We start from the raw sequence: 14,421 nt of genomic DNA, 5'->3' as shown, positions 1-14,421 counted from the left end.
TAACTTACCAAAGTCCAACTCAAAGCCTTTCCAGGATAAGGCTGTCCTTATCTGTATGTGCTCATTCACCACATACAACCTGTCTCAAAGGAGTCCCCTATTCGCCATCCATATACCTTTGATCCAAATTGGGGCTTCTCACTTGGATTTATTTCCTTTTTTTTTTTTTTTGTCTTTTGTCTTTAGGGCCGCACCTGTGGCATATGGAGGTTCCCAAGCTAGGGATCTAATCAGAGCTGTATCTGCCAGCCTACGCCAGAGCCACAGCAACGCCAGATCCAAGCTGCGTCTATGACCTACACCACAACTCACGGCAACACCAGATCCTTAACCCACTGATCGAGGCCAGGGATCGAACCTGCAACCCCAAGGCTCCTAGTCAGATTCGTTTCCGCTTCACCACAACGGGAATGCTGGGATTTATTTTCAAATTTATCTCTGAATCTCCAATCCACCCTTTGAACTATTGCCAGATTAATTTTTATCAAATGCTCATGATCATTAATGTAATTCTATTAATCTATTTCAGTTACTGATTTGGGGGTCCTCAATAAGCTGGCTCCCTTTTCCTAAGATTACCTTTATTTCCCACCAGGAAGCTTTTCTCCGCCCAGGATAGTCTCACCATCCCGTAAACACAATGGCTTTTCCCTTCTTCATGGCTTCTATTTATGATTTTCTGCATGTACAATGTCCTTTCTAGTTTTCATCAGCTCATATCTTACCTGTCACTCAAATCCTGCATCCTCCTGGAACCCGCCTGATTTCTTTGACTCTAAAGCTTTGCTCTGCTCTGGAAGGTAGCACCACTTGAGCACTGATCAACTAGTAATCACTTAAGATAAAAGGCACCTGTTATTACCTGAGACCACTCTAATGCAATCATGACCTTTGTCTTCCAATCCCAGGAATGCAATGAATCTTGCTATACTTGCAAAGTATAATCATAACTCCCCAGAAAGAACAAAGGATGAATAAATGTATTTTCCTGATCAAAGAGAGAACAGAGTTGTCACAGCTCATTGCTTGAAGAATTAAACATATGCTGTGTGACTCCACCGAAAGAGGACTCTTGGAAATCAGTGCTTGCTCTTCCTTGGACTTCATTCCATGTACTTTTCTCCTTGGCTGATTTTGCTCTGAATCCATTTGTTGTATCTCTCTCTAATATAAACCTGCTTTCACTTTTCAATGGCTCACTCTTGAATTCTATCCTGCTCAAAGCCAGGGACCCTATTGGTGACCCATCCCAGGGACTCACTCAAAACCTGGGACATGACCATCCTTTTGAGCCCTATTTGTCCTGAGACAATTCTTACCCACAATAGAGGGAGTAACCTAGGCTCTTTAGATCTTTGCATCACCTAGAAAATTCTATGAGATGCTTTTCTTAACGAAATAATACAAAAAAGCCATTTATACCTAGTTCGCCCCATCAGCAGCATGAAGAACTGGCAGAGGCTTTGAAGTCACAGGGTTTTTTTTCCCTGAAAATCACCAGAAAGAGAAATGTGTACTGTCTTCTGTCTGGCAATTTAAAATTTAATGCTCTATTTCTATGTATAAAATTAATATGTTATGGTTTGCACAATGAGAATGGAATTAAACTTTTTTTCTTTTCTTTTGGTCTTTTTAGGGCCGCACCCATGGCATATGGAGGTTCCCAGGCCAGGGGTCGAATCAGAGCTGTAGCCACTGGCCTACACCACAGCCACAGCAACTCGGGATCTGAGCTGCATCTGCAACCTACACCACAGCCCATGGCAACACCAGATCCTTAACCCAGTGAGTGAAGCCAGGGATTGAACATGTGTCCTCACGGATATTAGTCAGATTCATTTCTGCTGAGCCACAATGGGAACTCCTGAACTTTCAAATTGATGTGAACCTAAGTTGAAATAATTTTGTCTTTTAACATGGTTTAGAAAACAGGTGTGAAGGAATCGTCGTTGTGGCTCAGCGGAAACGAACACAACTAGTGTTCATGAGGATTCATGTTTGATCCCTGGCCTCTCTCAGTGGGTTAAGGATCTGGCATTGCTGTGGCTGTGGAGTAGGCCAGCAGCTGCAGCTCTGATTAGACCCCCCTAGCTGAGGAACTTCCATATACCACAGGTGAGGCCCTAAAAAAAAGGAGATAGATGTTAAGAACAGACCAACCAGAGTTTCCGCTGTGGCACAGTGGATTAAGAATCTGACCAGAGGAGTTCCTGCTGTGGCACAATGGCATCTCTGGAGTGCCAGTTTCAAAGGTTCACAGTCTGGCACAGTGAGTTAAAAGATTTGGCCTTGCCACAACTGCAGCATCGGTCACAGATGCAGCCTGTATTCAATCCCTGGACCGGGAATATCCATATGCCACAGAGGTGGCCATTTAAAAAATCAAACACACACACAAACAAAAGAGAAACAGACCAACTAATACTGTACACAAGTTTTTAGTTTTACCTAATTACCATGTTATTTATTTTTTACTTTTTAAATTTTATTGGAGTATAGTTGACTTATGTTGTATTAGTTTCAACTGTACCACAGAGTGACTCAGTTATACATATAAATCTATCCATTCTTTTTTCCCATATAGGTTGTTACGCAAAATCCAAATTTTAAATCTTTTCTTTGTAACTAGGGCTTTTGCCTCTTGTTAAGCAATCTTTGCCGACTTCATGTTCTTTGTATCAATGCTGTGTCTGTTTGCCCCTAGAACATACTCTCCGTGACCAGCCTCTGGTGCAGCACTGCAGACTTAGCATTCTGTATTTAGTGGTGATGAATGGTTCCTCTCTCGCAGGTTCCAGCCCGTTCTGTTTTCAAAGGATAGGTCTAAAAACTTTGAAGGAGGGACAGTAATCACAATAATTAACACGTTGTTTAGCACTAACACCTGTCACTTGGAACAGACACAGAAGGTAAAAGGCTGAACTGATGAAATAGCAGCAGCACCAGTACTGCAGACAGGTAGTGGATACCATTTACCTGGGATCCACCTCCTCTAAATCTGAATCCACTAGGTGGGCTGTGGCTTTGATTACCATTGGACAAACCACAAGATTTAAGGCAGCTCTATATGGGCTTCTTGTACAGCAGCACTTCCTCTGTATGTGCAGTGTACTTAGAGTGTAAACCACACATAAGCCTCACCTAGAAGTTTGTGAAAAATGCAGATTTGGGAGTTTCCTGGTGGCCTGGCGGTTAAGGATCCCACATTGCTGTGGCTCAGGTTGCTGCTGTGGAACAGTTCGAGCCCTGGCCCAGGAACTTCTGCATGCTGTGAGCATGAAAGAAAAAAAAAAAAAAAAGAAGATTTGGCAGCCCCGTCTCAGACCTACTGAATCAGAATCTCTGAAGCTTGGGTTTATAAATCTGTGTTTGAATAAAATTTCCAGGCAATTCTGATGTACATGAAATTTTGAAAACCACTGCAGAACAAAATTTCTAGTAGAAATAGACAGGAAACCTATCATTCATCCTCCAAATTAAGCATCTGTCACTAATATATGCTCTATAAATTTTTAATAAACAAGAATATGAGAGCAAGAATGAATGTGGGAACACGAATAGAAGACCCCAGCCAACTTAGTCTCATTGCTATTCATAGATATTCAGTTGCCACATATGTTTCATATTCTCCAGTCATGAAAACTTAAAGTTCTGTGAAAAAAACCACGTTCACTTATTTTTTTCTTGGTCTTTTTAGGGCTGCACCCGCAGCATGAGGAGGGTCCCAGGCTAGGGGTCTAATTGGAGCTGTATCTGCTGGCCACAGCAACGTGGGATCCGAGCTGCATCTGCGACTTACACCACAGCTCAAGTCAACGCCAGATCCTTAAGCCATTGATGGAGGCCAGAGATTGAACCTGCATCCTCAAGGATACTAGTCGGGTTGTTTCCACTGAGCCACGATGAGAACTCCCACTTCACTTGTAATTGAAATTTTTTTCTCCCTAATGAACCACAGATTCAAACTATGATAATTGGTTGGAATATTTTAAGGTCTTTGTGAGAAGAAGGCTTTTCCTGAAATAAGGAATTTATATTTTTATTTGATAAGAGGCCCCAGTCATCAGGTCAAAACTTTTTGTTTTGTGGTTCTGTTTTTTCATTATGTGAGTTAAATATCTCTCCAATGTAAAAGTGATCTTCTTTTCCTCTCTGGCTAAGAAGGCCAGAGAATTTACTGTTAACCCAGACAAATCATTTACAGCGAAGCTGCTTCTTTATAATGAAGGTGGTTACATAATATTAACTTCTAGGAATGCTAGAGACAAAACTCTATCATGGGTGACCACACATTTTTCCAAGGTTACTTTCTCGAAGGTAAAATATTGCTCAGCAACAGTTCTTTCAGAAGATAATGTCGCATAAACATGTACAATTGTATCAAGATTAGTTCATTATCTTTGAAATTATGTGATTACACCACCCAATAGCCAAAAACTGCCAGGGGACCCAATAAATAAGTGGAATTAGAAATACACGAGAGGAGTTCCCGTCTTAGCTCAGTGGTTAACGAATCCGACTAGGAACCATGAGGTTTCGGGTTCAATCCCTGGCCTTGCTCAGTGGGTTAAGGATCCAGCATTGCCGTGAGCTGTGGTGTAGGTTGCAGTTGTGGCTTGGATCTCACGTTGCTGAGGCTCTGGTGTAGGCTGGTGGCTACAGCTCCGATTCAACCTGTAGCCTGGGAACTTCCTATGCCTCGGGAGCGGCCCCAGATAAGGCAAAAAGAAAAAAAAAAAACAGAAATACACGGGAGTTCCTGTTGTGGCACAGTGGAAATGAATCTGACTTGGAATCCATGAGGATGAGGGTTTGATCCCGTCTTGCTCAGCAGGTTAAGGATCCGGCGTTGCCATGGGCTGTGGTGTAGGTCGCAAACACTGCTCGGATCTGGCATTGTTGTGGCTGTGGTGTAGGCCGGCAACTGAAGCTCTAATTCAAGCAGTAGGCTGGGAACCTCCATATACCATGGGTGCAGCCCTAAAAACAAAACAAACAAAAATACACAGTACTCCGTTCCTAGAGGTTGTTAAGAGAATCTAAGGAAGATGGACTGAGTCCACTACATTTTGGTCCTACAGTGAACATAAAACTTCATCAGTTGGAGTTTAGTGGAAATGAAATGTCAGGAAACCCAATATCTCCACAAAACTCCAGCAAAGTAAAATGTGTTACACTAGAGCACGAAACGCCCTTTGAACACTTGTGTGGGCAGATTGGGGGTGGGGGTTGGGTGTGTAGAGTCAGGTGTGGTGCAAAGCTCTCCAGGCATCTCCATTGTGCCTTCCTGATCCTCTTTATGTCTTCCACTTCAGCCATTCAATAAACATCCATGGCAGGTCTGCTCTGCACAACGCTTAGTGGTAGAAGGTGAGGAAATACCAGGAGAATTATGGAATGGTCTCAGTCCTTCAAAAGATTGGTACAGGCAGAGTAGTGATGGAAAGTACCATCAAAGCTCGGAGAAAGAGGGGGTTATTTCCAATCTGAAAGATGGACAAAACACAGTTGAGCTCGGCTTTGAATGGAGAGGTCACTGGATGGTTATGTCAGACAGGCTTGGGAAAACAGAAGGTGGCATCTGGGTGAAACACCGGCTATGCCTGTTGATGTCAGAAGGAAACAACCTCAGAGAAAGAAGCATGAGTGCAGGTGTGTGGGATGGTGGTACCCATGTCATGGGTAGCAAGACTACCAATGTCCATCCTTTCACTGTCCGGTACTCTGGAGTATCATCAGATACGCTACTGATGAAGATTGAGTGGGCTTAGATGGCGACCGTCCTTTTATAACATTATGCTCTGGGTGTGTGGATCATGAATGGGTTTTTGTGGGTGTGATCATGGCATAAAATTGACCATTTTAACCCTTTCAAAGTGTTAGTTCTGGAGTTCCCGTCATGGCACAGTGGTTAACGAATCCGACTAGGAACCATGAGGTTGGGGGTTCGATCCCTGGCTTTGCTCAGTGGGTTAAGGATCTGGTGTTGCCATGAGCTGTGGTGTAGGTCGCAGATGTGGCTCGGATCCCGCATTGCTGTGGCTCTGGCGGAGGCCAGCGGCTACAGCTCCAATTCGACCCCTAGCCTGGGAACCTCCATATGCCGAGGGAGTGGCCCTAGAAAAGGCAAAAAAAAAAAGTGTTAATTCCGTGGCATTAAGTTCATTCAAACTGTTGTGCAGCCATCACCACATCCAACTTCAGAACTTTTCATGAATGATTTTTGAGCAGGAAGAGGAAAGGATTACAGGAGACTTTAGCCAGGTGGCTCTAGTAACAACATGAAGGATTAACTGAACTGTCTCCATATATTTATGGGAAAGCTGAGAGAAGGGGCAACAAATTGGAACATTATCATAAGACACATGGTACAAGGAGGAGAGTACTCCTCATGGGAATGAAAGAGGCAAGAGCTGTTAAAGACACCACAACCCACCTACAAGGAACACATACGATTGCATGGTTTTGGGGGAGGAGAGGGTGATTTCCAAGACACAGAGAACGAGAACATGGAGACGTTTTTAGTTGATGGTAATTTCTGATGTTAGGTAACTGTTGGGAATAAAGTCAGGAGAAAAGAGTAGGTCTGAAAAGATAAGAGTCGGGTAGATGAAGAGCTCGACTGATTCATGTAAGACTCCTGGTGAGACAATTATTTGAATGATGCAGTTCAGAATAGAAATTCTAGCCTAGTCCCTAAAAGAAATTAGAAATGTGATTTTTTTTTTCTTTTTTCTTAGCAAAGGTACCTAAAACCAAGATGGTGGGTGAAGAAACTTCCTCCTCCCATTTGAGGGGATTTTCTATTTCCTGCTCCTCCTTTATTCTTCCTCTTGGAGAAAGCTACGTTGCAAATAAGTTAGCCATGATATGGCCAAAATTTAACTCAAAATCCAATCCATATGTCTATCCACAGGCCTAATAAAAATCCAAACTTTGTTCTTTAGTGTCATGCTAAGCACTTTATATGACAACTAACAGACTATTTTCCAGATGAGAACTGAGGGACAGGGATATGGTACATGGGGCTTCCTTGAAGCCACAGTTAGTAGTAGAGTCAGAGTTCAAACCCGGGTCAGCCTAATTCCAAAGTCTATGCTTTCTAAAGTGCTTTAATGATGGCTTTTAATTTTTCCCTGGCAAAGATAGTTTTTTCCTCTTTAAATATGTTCTCCCTTGTTTTTTTTCTATTTCAATTTTCCAAATTTTATGTATCAGATGAAATTCCTCTGAGGCTCAGTAAAGTGCAAGGTACTGATGAGGGTACACAAAGGGTTTAAGCTCCCCTTTGCTGATGAAATACTCTATTTGAAATTTGTTAACTACAGAGGCCTTGAAGAATTTTTACCTCTCATTTCTATAATATCACAATATCTCTAACAGGTAAAGATCAGGAGTTCCCTTATTAAAAGTCCATTTCCCTTCTAAGCTATTATAATGTAAAAAGTACGCTTTGACTTATAGCCCTTGAACAAACTGAATAAACTGTAGGCAAAATACAAATGTACAAGGACTTAAACATTTATGGGAGAGAGAGAGGGAGAGACTGAAATACTCTTATCGTTTTATTCTTTCATCAGACCAGTCGCCTCCTGAAGCCGAGGGAAATCACAGTGCTTTGGTATCTGGAAAGAGGTGAATGCAAAGGCATATCTGCGATTTTTATTTCTGGTGGGCCTTTCTTCGAGACGACTTTACGGTCCTCCCCATGGCAAAGCCTTTCGCTGTGATTCAAAAACAGAGTATCTTCTAAAGGGCCGGCATGGATCCTACATGCTTCTGCATGCTAAGAGAAAAAAAAAAAAAAAACTGCTATATATCACACCAAACATCATTTAATTAGATTAAGATGGATGTTGCCCAATAGTTTTTCTAACTGTTCCTGTTGAGAAAGCAGGTCTAGTGGGCAAAGCACTACCCTTTTTTGAAAGCAATGATCTCTGGTGTCTTCTGACCACCAGTAAGAGTGAGTGCTATGAACTGGGGCCCAAAAAGATAGATTAAGGAACTTTAGCATCCTACTTAGACAGGACAAGTCATTTACCCATCAGGAGACTCAGTTTTCTCAATATAAAATGGGATATTAAGGGAGTTTTTGAGCGTTGAATAAAACATTATATGGGAATGAAAAAGCTTTTGCCAACTACCAAGTTAAATATCTCTATAGTATGCAGCTATTACTGAAACTGCTCTGGATAAATAACAGCTACTCGAGGTTATTGTCTTAACTGTATATCTATTTCTTATTCTTGCATGCTACTGAACAGCAGTCTGGCCTGGTCTTCGGGTGTAGCTCCATCTCTCCTATGCTGTGATTTCATTGTTAAAAACTTTTAAAATTATAGTTGACTTACAAAGTTCTGTCAATTTCTGCTGTATAGCAAAGTGACACAGTTATATATACATTTTCTCATATTATCTTCTATCATATTCCATTACAAGTGATTGGATATAGTTTCCTGCACTATACAGCGAGACCTCACTGCTTGCCCACTCTGAATGTAATAGTTCGCACCTACCAACTCCTAATATCATTTGTTATATCATCTTGAGATGCTAGAGATGATATTAGAAGGAAAACATACCTAGAATTTAGTGTACCTTCACTTCATTTTAATTCTCACTTTCACTTTTACTCTGTAAGGTAGACTGCTCCATATGCCAGTCCCTAATTATATTTTAAAAATTGTTAGGCCATGTCAATTAAGTTGCAGAAGGGAAAAAATTAGGAAAACATCATACTGAATTTATAGCTCTAAAGAGTAAGGTCAAGAATAATACAATGTTTTAATGCATTCAAAACGGTTCTTCGGAATTCCCATCGTGGCTCAGTGGTTAACAAACCTGACTAGTACCCATGAGGACTCGGGTTCAATCCCTCGCCTCCCTGAGTGGGTTAAGGATCTGGTGTGGCCGTGTGCTGTGGTGTAGGCTGGAAGCTGCAGCTCTGATTTGACCCCTAGGCTGGGAACTTCCATATGCCGCAGGTACGGCCCGAAAAAAAAATAAAAGACAAAAAGAAATTTGCAAATTAGTTATATGAACACATTTGTAGGAATCTCAACCTAAAATATCCTCTTAAAATCTAATTATTACAAAATATTCTATTCTCCTTTAAAGAAACAAGTGAATGGTCAATCTGAATTTGGAAAATGTTTTGAAACTATTAACTACTGAATAGGAGTGTTGAATGGCTAAGAAGTCTTATCTGTGAATCTAGCCAAACTGTTGCCCTAGCTCTCAACTTGACTGTGCGGTACAACTCTAAAAATATACGCTTTGACTGTAGCTTTAATATTAGTGGTGCCTACTTCTTCCTTTTTTATTTTTGCTTCTCAGGGCCACACCCTCAGCACATAGACGTTCTCAGGCTAGGGGTCAAATCAGAGTTGCAGCTTCCGGCCTACACCACAGCCACTCGGGATCCAAGCCTCTGCTACAAACTACACCACAGCTCACGGCAACGCCAGATCCTTAACCCACTGAGCGGGGCCAGGGATTGAAACGGTGTTCTCATGGATACTAGTTGGGTTTGTTTCCACTGAGCCACAATGGGAACTCCAAGTGTAATTTTTTTTTTTTTCCTTTAAATGGCCCTATTTGTGGCATATGGAAGTTCCCAGGCCAGGCCAGAGACTGAATCTGAGCCACAGCTGCAACAACACCAGACCCTTTAACCACTGTGCTGGGCTGGGGATGGAACCTGTGTCTCTGCAGTGACCTGATATGCTGCAGTTGGATTCTTAACACTCTGTGACACAGTGGAGACTTTGTGGTGCCAACTTCTGATGAGCTTCCTAACAACTGTGAATTGGCATTAGGTAGAGGAAAAGGTAGACACATAGTTCTAAAATTGTTCAATTTATCTATTTTAACTTTGTGATTGGGTTCCTTGACTATATACTATTTAACTTTTTCTTACAAGTTTATGAGAAGGCACATCAAATAGTTGCTGTCAGAATAGAAAGGTGGTTACCAGGGCCTGGGGGAAAGAAAAATAAGACAAGGGCACAAACTTCCAGTTTAAAGAATAAGTTCTAGGCTAGGAGTTCCCTTGTGGCATAGTGGATTAAGGATCCAGTGCTGCCACTGCCGTGACTCGGGTTGATCCCTGTTGGATCCCTGGCCTGTGAACTTCCACATGCCTCGAGTGTGGCCAAAACAAACAAACAAACAAAACAAAACGAAAAATTCTAAGGGTCTAATGTTCAGCACAGTGACTATAGTTAATAATACAGTATTGCATACTTGAAAGATGTTCAGAGTAGATCTGAAGCAGTCTCACTACAAGCAAAAAGACAACTATCTGAGGGGATGAATGTGTTAATTCTCTTGATCTTGATAATCTGAAGCAGTTTCAATACAAGCAAAAAGACTTAACTATGTGAGGGGATGAATGTGTTAATTATCGTGAACTGATAATCATTCCACAATGTATATCAAATCATCACATTGTAACTTTAAATACACACAGTCATATTTGTCTATTATTCCTCAATAAAGCTGGGAAAAATGAAAAATAAATTTCCAAATAGCTTTTGCAGTTATATGTCTAGTCACAGAAAATATTAAATAGTATAGATCTTAATTTTTAAATTATAAATCCTTATATAGGAAAATACCTTCAGATTCACCTTCCTGAATTTCATATTTTCTTTCCAAGGCATTACATAATATCTTGGGATGAGCCCTTGCTTTAATGAAAACCGTGGCAAATGAATTGCCTCAAACCTGAAAATTAGGAAAGCAAGAAAAAAGACATCTTGTGAGCTAAAGATAATCATTTTAGCGTCCTTTTAGGGAATGAAGGCAGTTTTGTTGTGCCCATTGACGTTCAGACCCCAGCACAGAGCTGCGTCACTTTGAGGGTCGCCTAGTAGATAACCAACCCATTAAATCCCCGAGTTATCACTAAGATCAAACATGTGGGCTAGATATCTGTCCTTTACAATTTGCTATGATGTGCATTTTGGCCTGATTTGAAGCGGCAAGGCAGCCCACCATCATGTGTCTCAGGCCTACTCATAGCCTAAAGGAATTTCTGGCTGGTCACCAAAAACAGTAACGAGTTTAACTTCTGAATTTAGTACAGGCCCTCCACTCAGGTCAGACGTGCTTTCCCTGCACTCATATTGTTTGGCTCTGGAACATACAACTTTTTATACCGATGCCAAGTGTCCTCATCTGTGTGGCTCCAAGATGATAAAAAACAAACAAAACCTCCCAAAACTCCACCCCAAGCCCCAGAACCATTAAGTCCTCACTTATGAGCAGACTTATATAAATTCTCCTCAGAAGAGTTGCTGTTAAGTTTAGGTAAGACAGGCCAAGTGTCTTTGCCTGAAGTCATGACTGCCAGTAGGACAGGAATTCTCATCTAGAACTTCACTAACCTACTGGTCTAATTATGATGCTATTGCTGCCTCAGATGTAACAATGTTTTGCTAACTTCATAGCAACCCACAGCAGTTCCTCTAGCAGTTAAGCGTGGCACTTAGAGCTATTTTCAGTGTTTTTTTTTTTTTTTTAAATGTATTCAGCCATTTCTTTTCTTTTTTTTTTTTTTAATTTTAGCCATTTTATTTTTGTCTTTTTGCCTTTTCTAGGGCCGCTCCTGTGGCATATGGAGTTCCCAGGCTAGGGGTCGAATCGGAGCTGTAGCTGCCTGCCTACACCAGAGCCACAGCCAATGCGGGATCCGAGCCACATCTGCGACCTACACCACAGCTCACGGCAACACCAGATCCTTAACCCACTGAGCAAGGCCAGGGATCGAACCTGCAACCTCATGGTTCCTAGTTGGATTCATTAACCACTGCGCCATGACGGGAACTCCTATTTTCAGTTTTTAAAATAACCTTTGAGTATACCACCATTCTTATCATGAACGATTAGAAAAATGAGAATGCTTGTAGACATACTACAAATTTGACAAAGATCCTAGAAAACTATATTGGACTAAATAATTATTATTCACAAATAATCACTTTGTATTAACACTATTTACCCTTAGCTGATTTCCCTCTAAATACAACACATGGTTGTTATGTGTCCCATTTGTTTCATTCAATACCTGGATACACTTGAAGAGAATAAATCAAACTTGCCTAAACCTAAACCAATTTAATACATTTTATCCTCTAAGATTTGAGTTATATTGCTGAGTATTTTAGATTACAAAACTCATTTTTTTTTTTTTTAGGTCCGCACCCGGGGCACATGGAGGTTCCTAGCCTGGGGGGTCTAATTGGAGCTACAGCTGCTGGCCTACACCACAGCTCATACCAGATCCAAGCTGTGTCTGCGGCCTCCACCACAGATGTCAGCAAAGCCGTATCCTTAAGCCACTGAGAGAGGCCAGAGATCGAACGCTCAACCCATGGTTCCTAGTTGGATTCGGCTCCACTGTGCCACAATAGGAACTCCCAAAACTCATTGTAATAAAGGTTAATGAGTGAGGCTGAGCACTTGAATTTCTAGACCAGACATGGAGGGTTATAGCTGTTAGTCCAAGAGCCTAACTAGGAAACATTTTCCTAAATAGGGAAATGTTAGGCTGAGCAGGAAGGATGACTGCAATATACTGCAGTTTGGTGAGAGGACTAACTGAGTATATATATATATATATCTGGCAATAGTTTGTGAGAGATATTCCTAGATCTGGATAGTCAAAATAACCTTAAAAATCAAAGGCTTGGTTTCTATATATAAGTTTGAAATCTGTGCAGGTGAAGAGGAGGGGCAATCCACTGAATATGAAGTAGCCTCAGGCATTCACAACCTTTAAAAACTGTCATTTTGGCGTTCTTCTTATGGCTCAGTGGGTTAAAAATCTGAATGCAGGAATTCTTGTCATGGTGCAGTGGAAATGAATCTGACTGGGAACCATGAGGTTGCAGGTTCGATCCCTGGTCTTGCTCAGTGGATTAAGGATCTGGTGTTTCGGTGAGCTGTGGCGTAGGTCACAGACAAGGCTCGGATCCTGCGTTGCTGTGGTGTAGGCCAGCAGCTGTAGCTCTGATTCAACCCCTAGCCTGGAAACCTCCATACGCCAAGGATGCGGCTCTAAAAAGCAACAACAAAAATCTGAATGCAGGTTCAATCCCTGGCCTTGCTTAGTGGGTTACGAATCCAGTGTTGCCACGAGCTGTGTAGGGCAGCTGCAGCTCTGATTCAACTCCTGGCCTGGGAACTTCCATGTGCCACCACAAAAAAATCCCCAACAAACAAAAAAACCCAAAACACACACACACACACACACACACACACACACACAAAACCTTGTAACTTTCAGTAGAAAAATTTGCAGTATTTACATGGGTATGTGGCATTTCTATTTCTGAATGTTAATTATCTTTCCTAATATGCTATATCTTTAAAATCACCTCACAGTCTCAAGGACCATGGTGATCATTTTGCAATGTACAAAAACACTGAATCACTACATTGTAAACCTGAAACTAATGTAATGTTGTGAGTTAATGTACTTCAATTTTTAAAAATTCTTCAAATAAATAAAAGGTTAAATATCAGGGACAATATTTAAATAGTTACCTACTTAAAATATTTCTTTCCTTGACTATAACAATTCTACGACTTTTTTTTTTTTTTTTTGGTCTTTTTAGGGCCACAGGTGCAGCATATGGAAGTTCCCAGGACAGGGGTCAAATTGGAGCTGTAGCCACCAGCCTACACCACAGACACAGCAACATGGGATCCTAGCTGGGTCTGCAACCTTCATCACAGTTCACAGCAACTTTGGATCCTTAACCCACTGAGCAGGTGGGGGATACTAGCTGGGTTTGCTACTGCTAAGCCACAACGGGAACTCTGAACATGTGATTAAAAAAGTCGCTTGAAACCCATTAAAGACTGCCAAAACTCCAATTTTATTTTTGCATTCTTATGACAAAAAGCAACCAAAAACCACTTTCCTCTTTCCTTGCTTACTTAGATCCAACTTCAATGATCATGTATTTCAGAAACTACTGAAAAGACTTCAAGTACATTGCTGCAAAGAAAAGTTATTAACTGCTTCCTACATATTTTTGCTTAGCCTATTTTGAAAACTATAGTCAATTCTTAGAATTATCTTAAGTAAACTATCTTTATTTCTTTAAATTAAAATGAATAATTTTAAAACATCATGCAGACAAAACATTTTTAATACCTAACTTCCTTAACATAAGGTAAAACAATCTTAGGCAGGCCACCACTGGGAATTTTTTAAATGGTATTGTAATTATGTAGGTATGGATCATTTTCAGAATTTAGTATATGACCCAGGTAACTAATAAGAAGTCAAAAATAACGTTAAGAAACAATACTTATTTGAAATGCTTCTGATGTTTATTTACTTCTGGACAAACAAGTAAGTGGGAAGAGCCACTAGTATACTTAATTTTAGTCTCTATCATTAAA

General features: G+C 41.0%; 1 protein-coding gene across 1 annotated transcript; it reads right to left on the bottom strand.

Moving 5' to 3' along the window:
- Positions 1 to 7,541: 7,541 nt before the first annotated feature.
- TEX43 (testis expressed 43) lies at positions 7,542 to 11,388 on the bottom strand. Its single transcript, XM_047774484.1, has 3 exons — positions 11,265 to 11,388; positions 10,623 to 10,731; positions 7,542 to 7,786 (listed from the first exon to the last, which is right to left on the bottom strand). The coding sequence occupies exons 1-3, from the start codon at positions 11,375 to 11,377 to the stop codon at positions 7,577 to 7,579; spliced, it is 432 nt and encodes a 143-aa protein (XP_047630440.1). The 5' UTR covers positions 11,378 to 11,388; the 3' UTR covers positions 7,542 to 7,576.
- Positions 11,389 to 14,421: the final 3,033 nt, after the last annotated feature.

This window comes from Phacochoerus africanus, chromosome 4 (assembly GCF_016906955.1).
Source record: "Phacochoerus africanus isolate WHEZ1 chromosome 4, ROS_Pafr_v1, whole genome shotgun sequence".
In the NCBI taxonomy this organism is placed as follows: Eukaryota; Metazoa; Chordata; class Mammalia; order Artiodactyla; family Suidae; genus Phacochoerus; species Phacochoerus africanus.
The sequence above is the reverse complement of the archived record's forward strand: the minus strand, read 5'-3'. Positions and strand labels throughout refer to the sequence as shown.

Coding starts and splice junctions, on each gene's coding strand:
- TEX43 (XM_047774484.1), bottom strand. CDS start 11,377: ATGAGAATTCCTGTCCTACTGGCAGTCATGACTTCAGGCAAAGACACT. Junction 10,732..11,264: donor TTATATAAGTCTGCTCATAA/GTGAGGACTTAA, acceptor CCTAATTTTCAG/GTTTGAGGCAATTCATTTGC. Junction 7,787..10,622: donor TCAGGAAGGTGAATCTGAAG/GTATTTTCCTAT, acceptor TTTTTCTCTTAG/CATGCAGAAGCATGTAGGAT.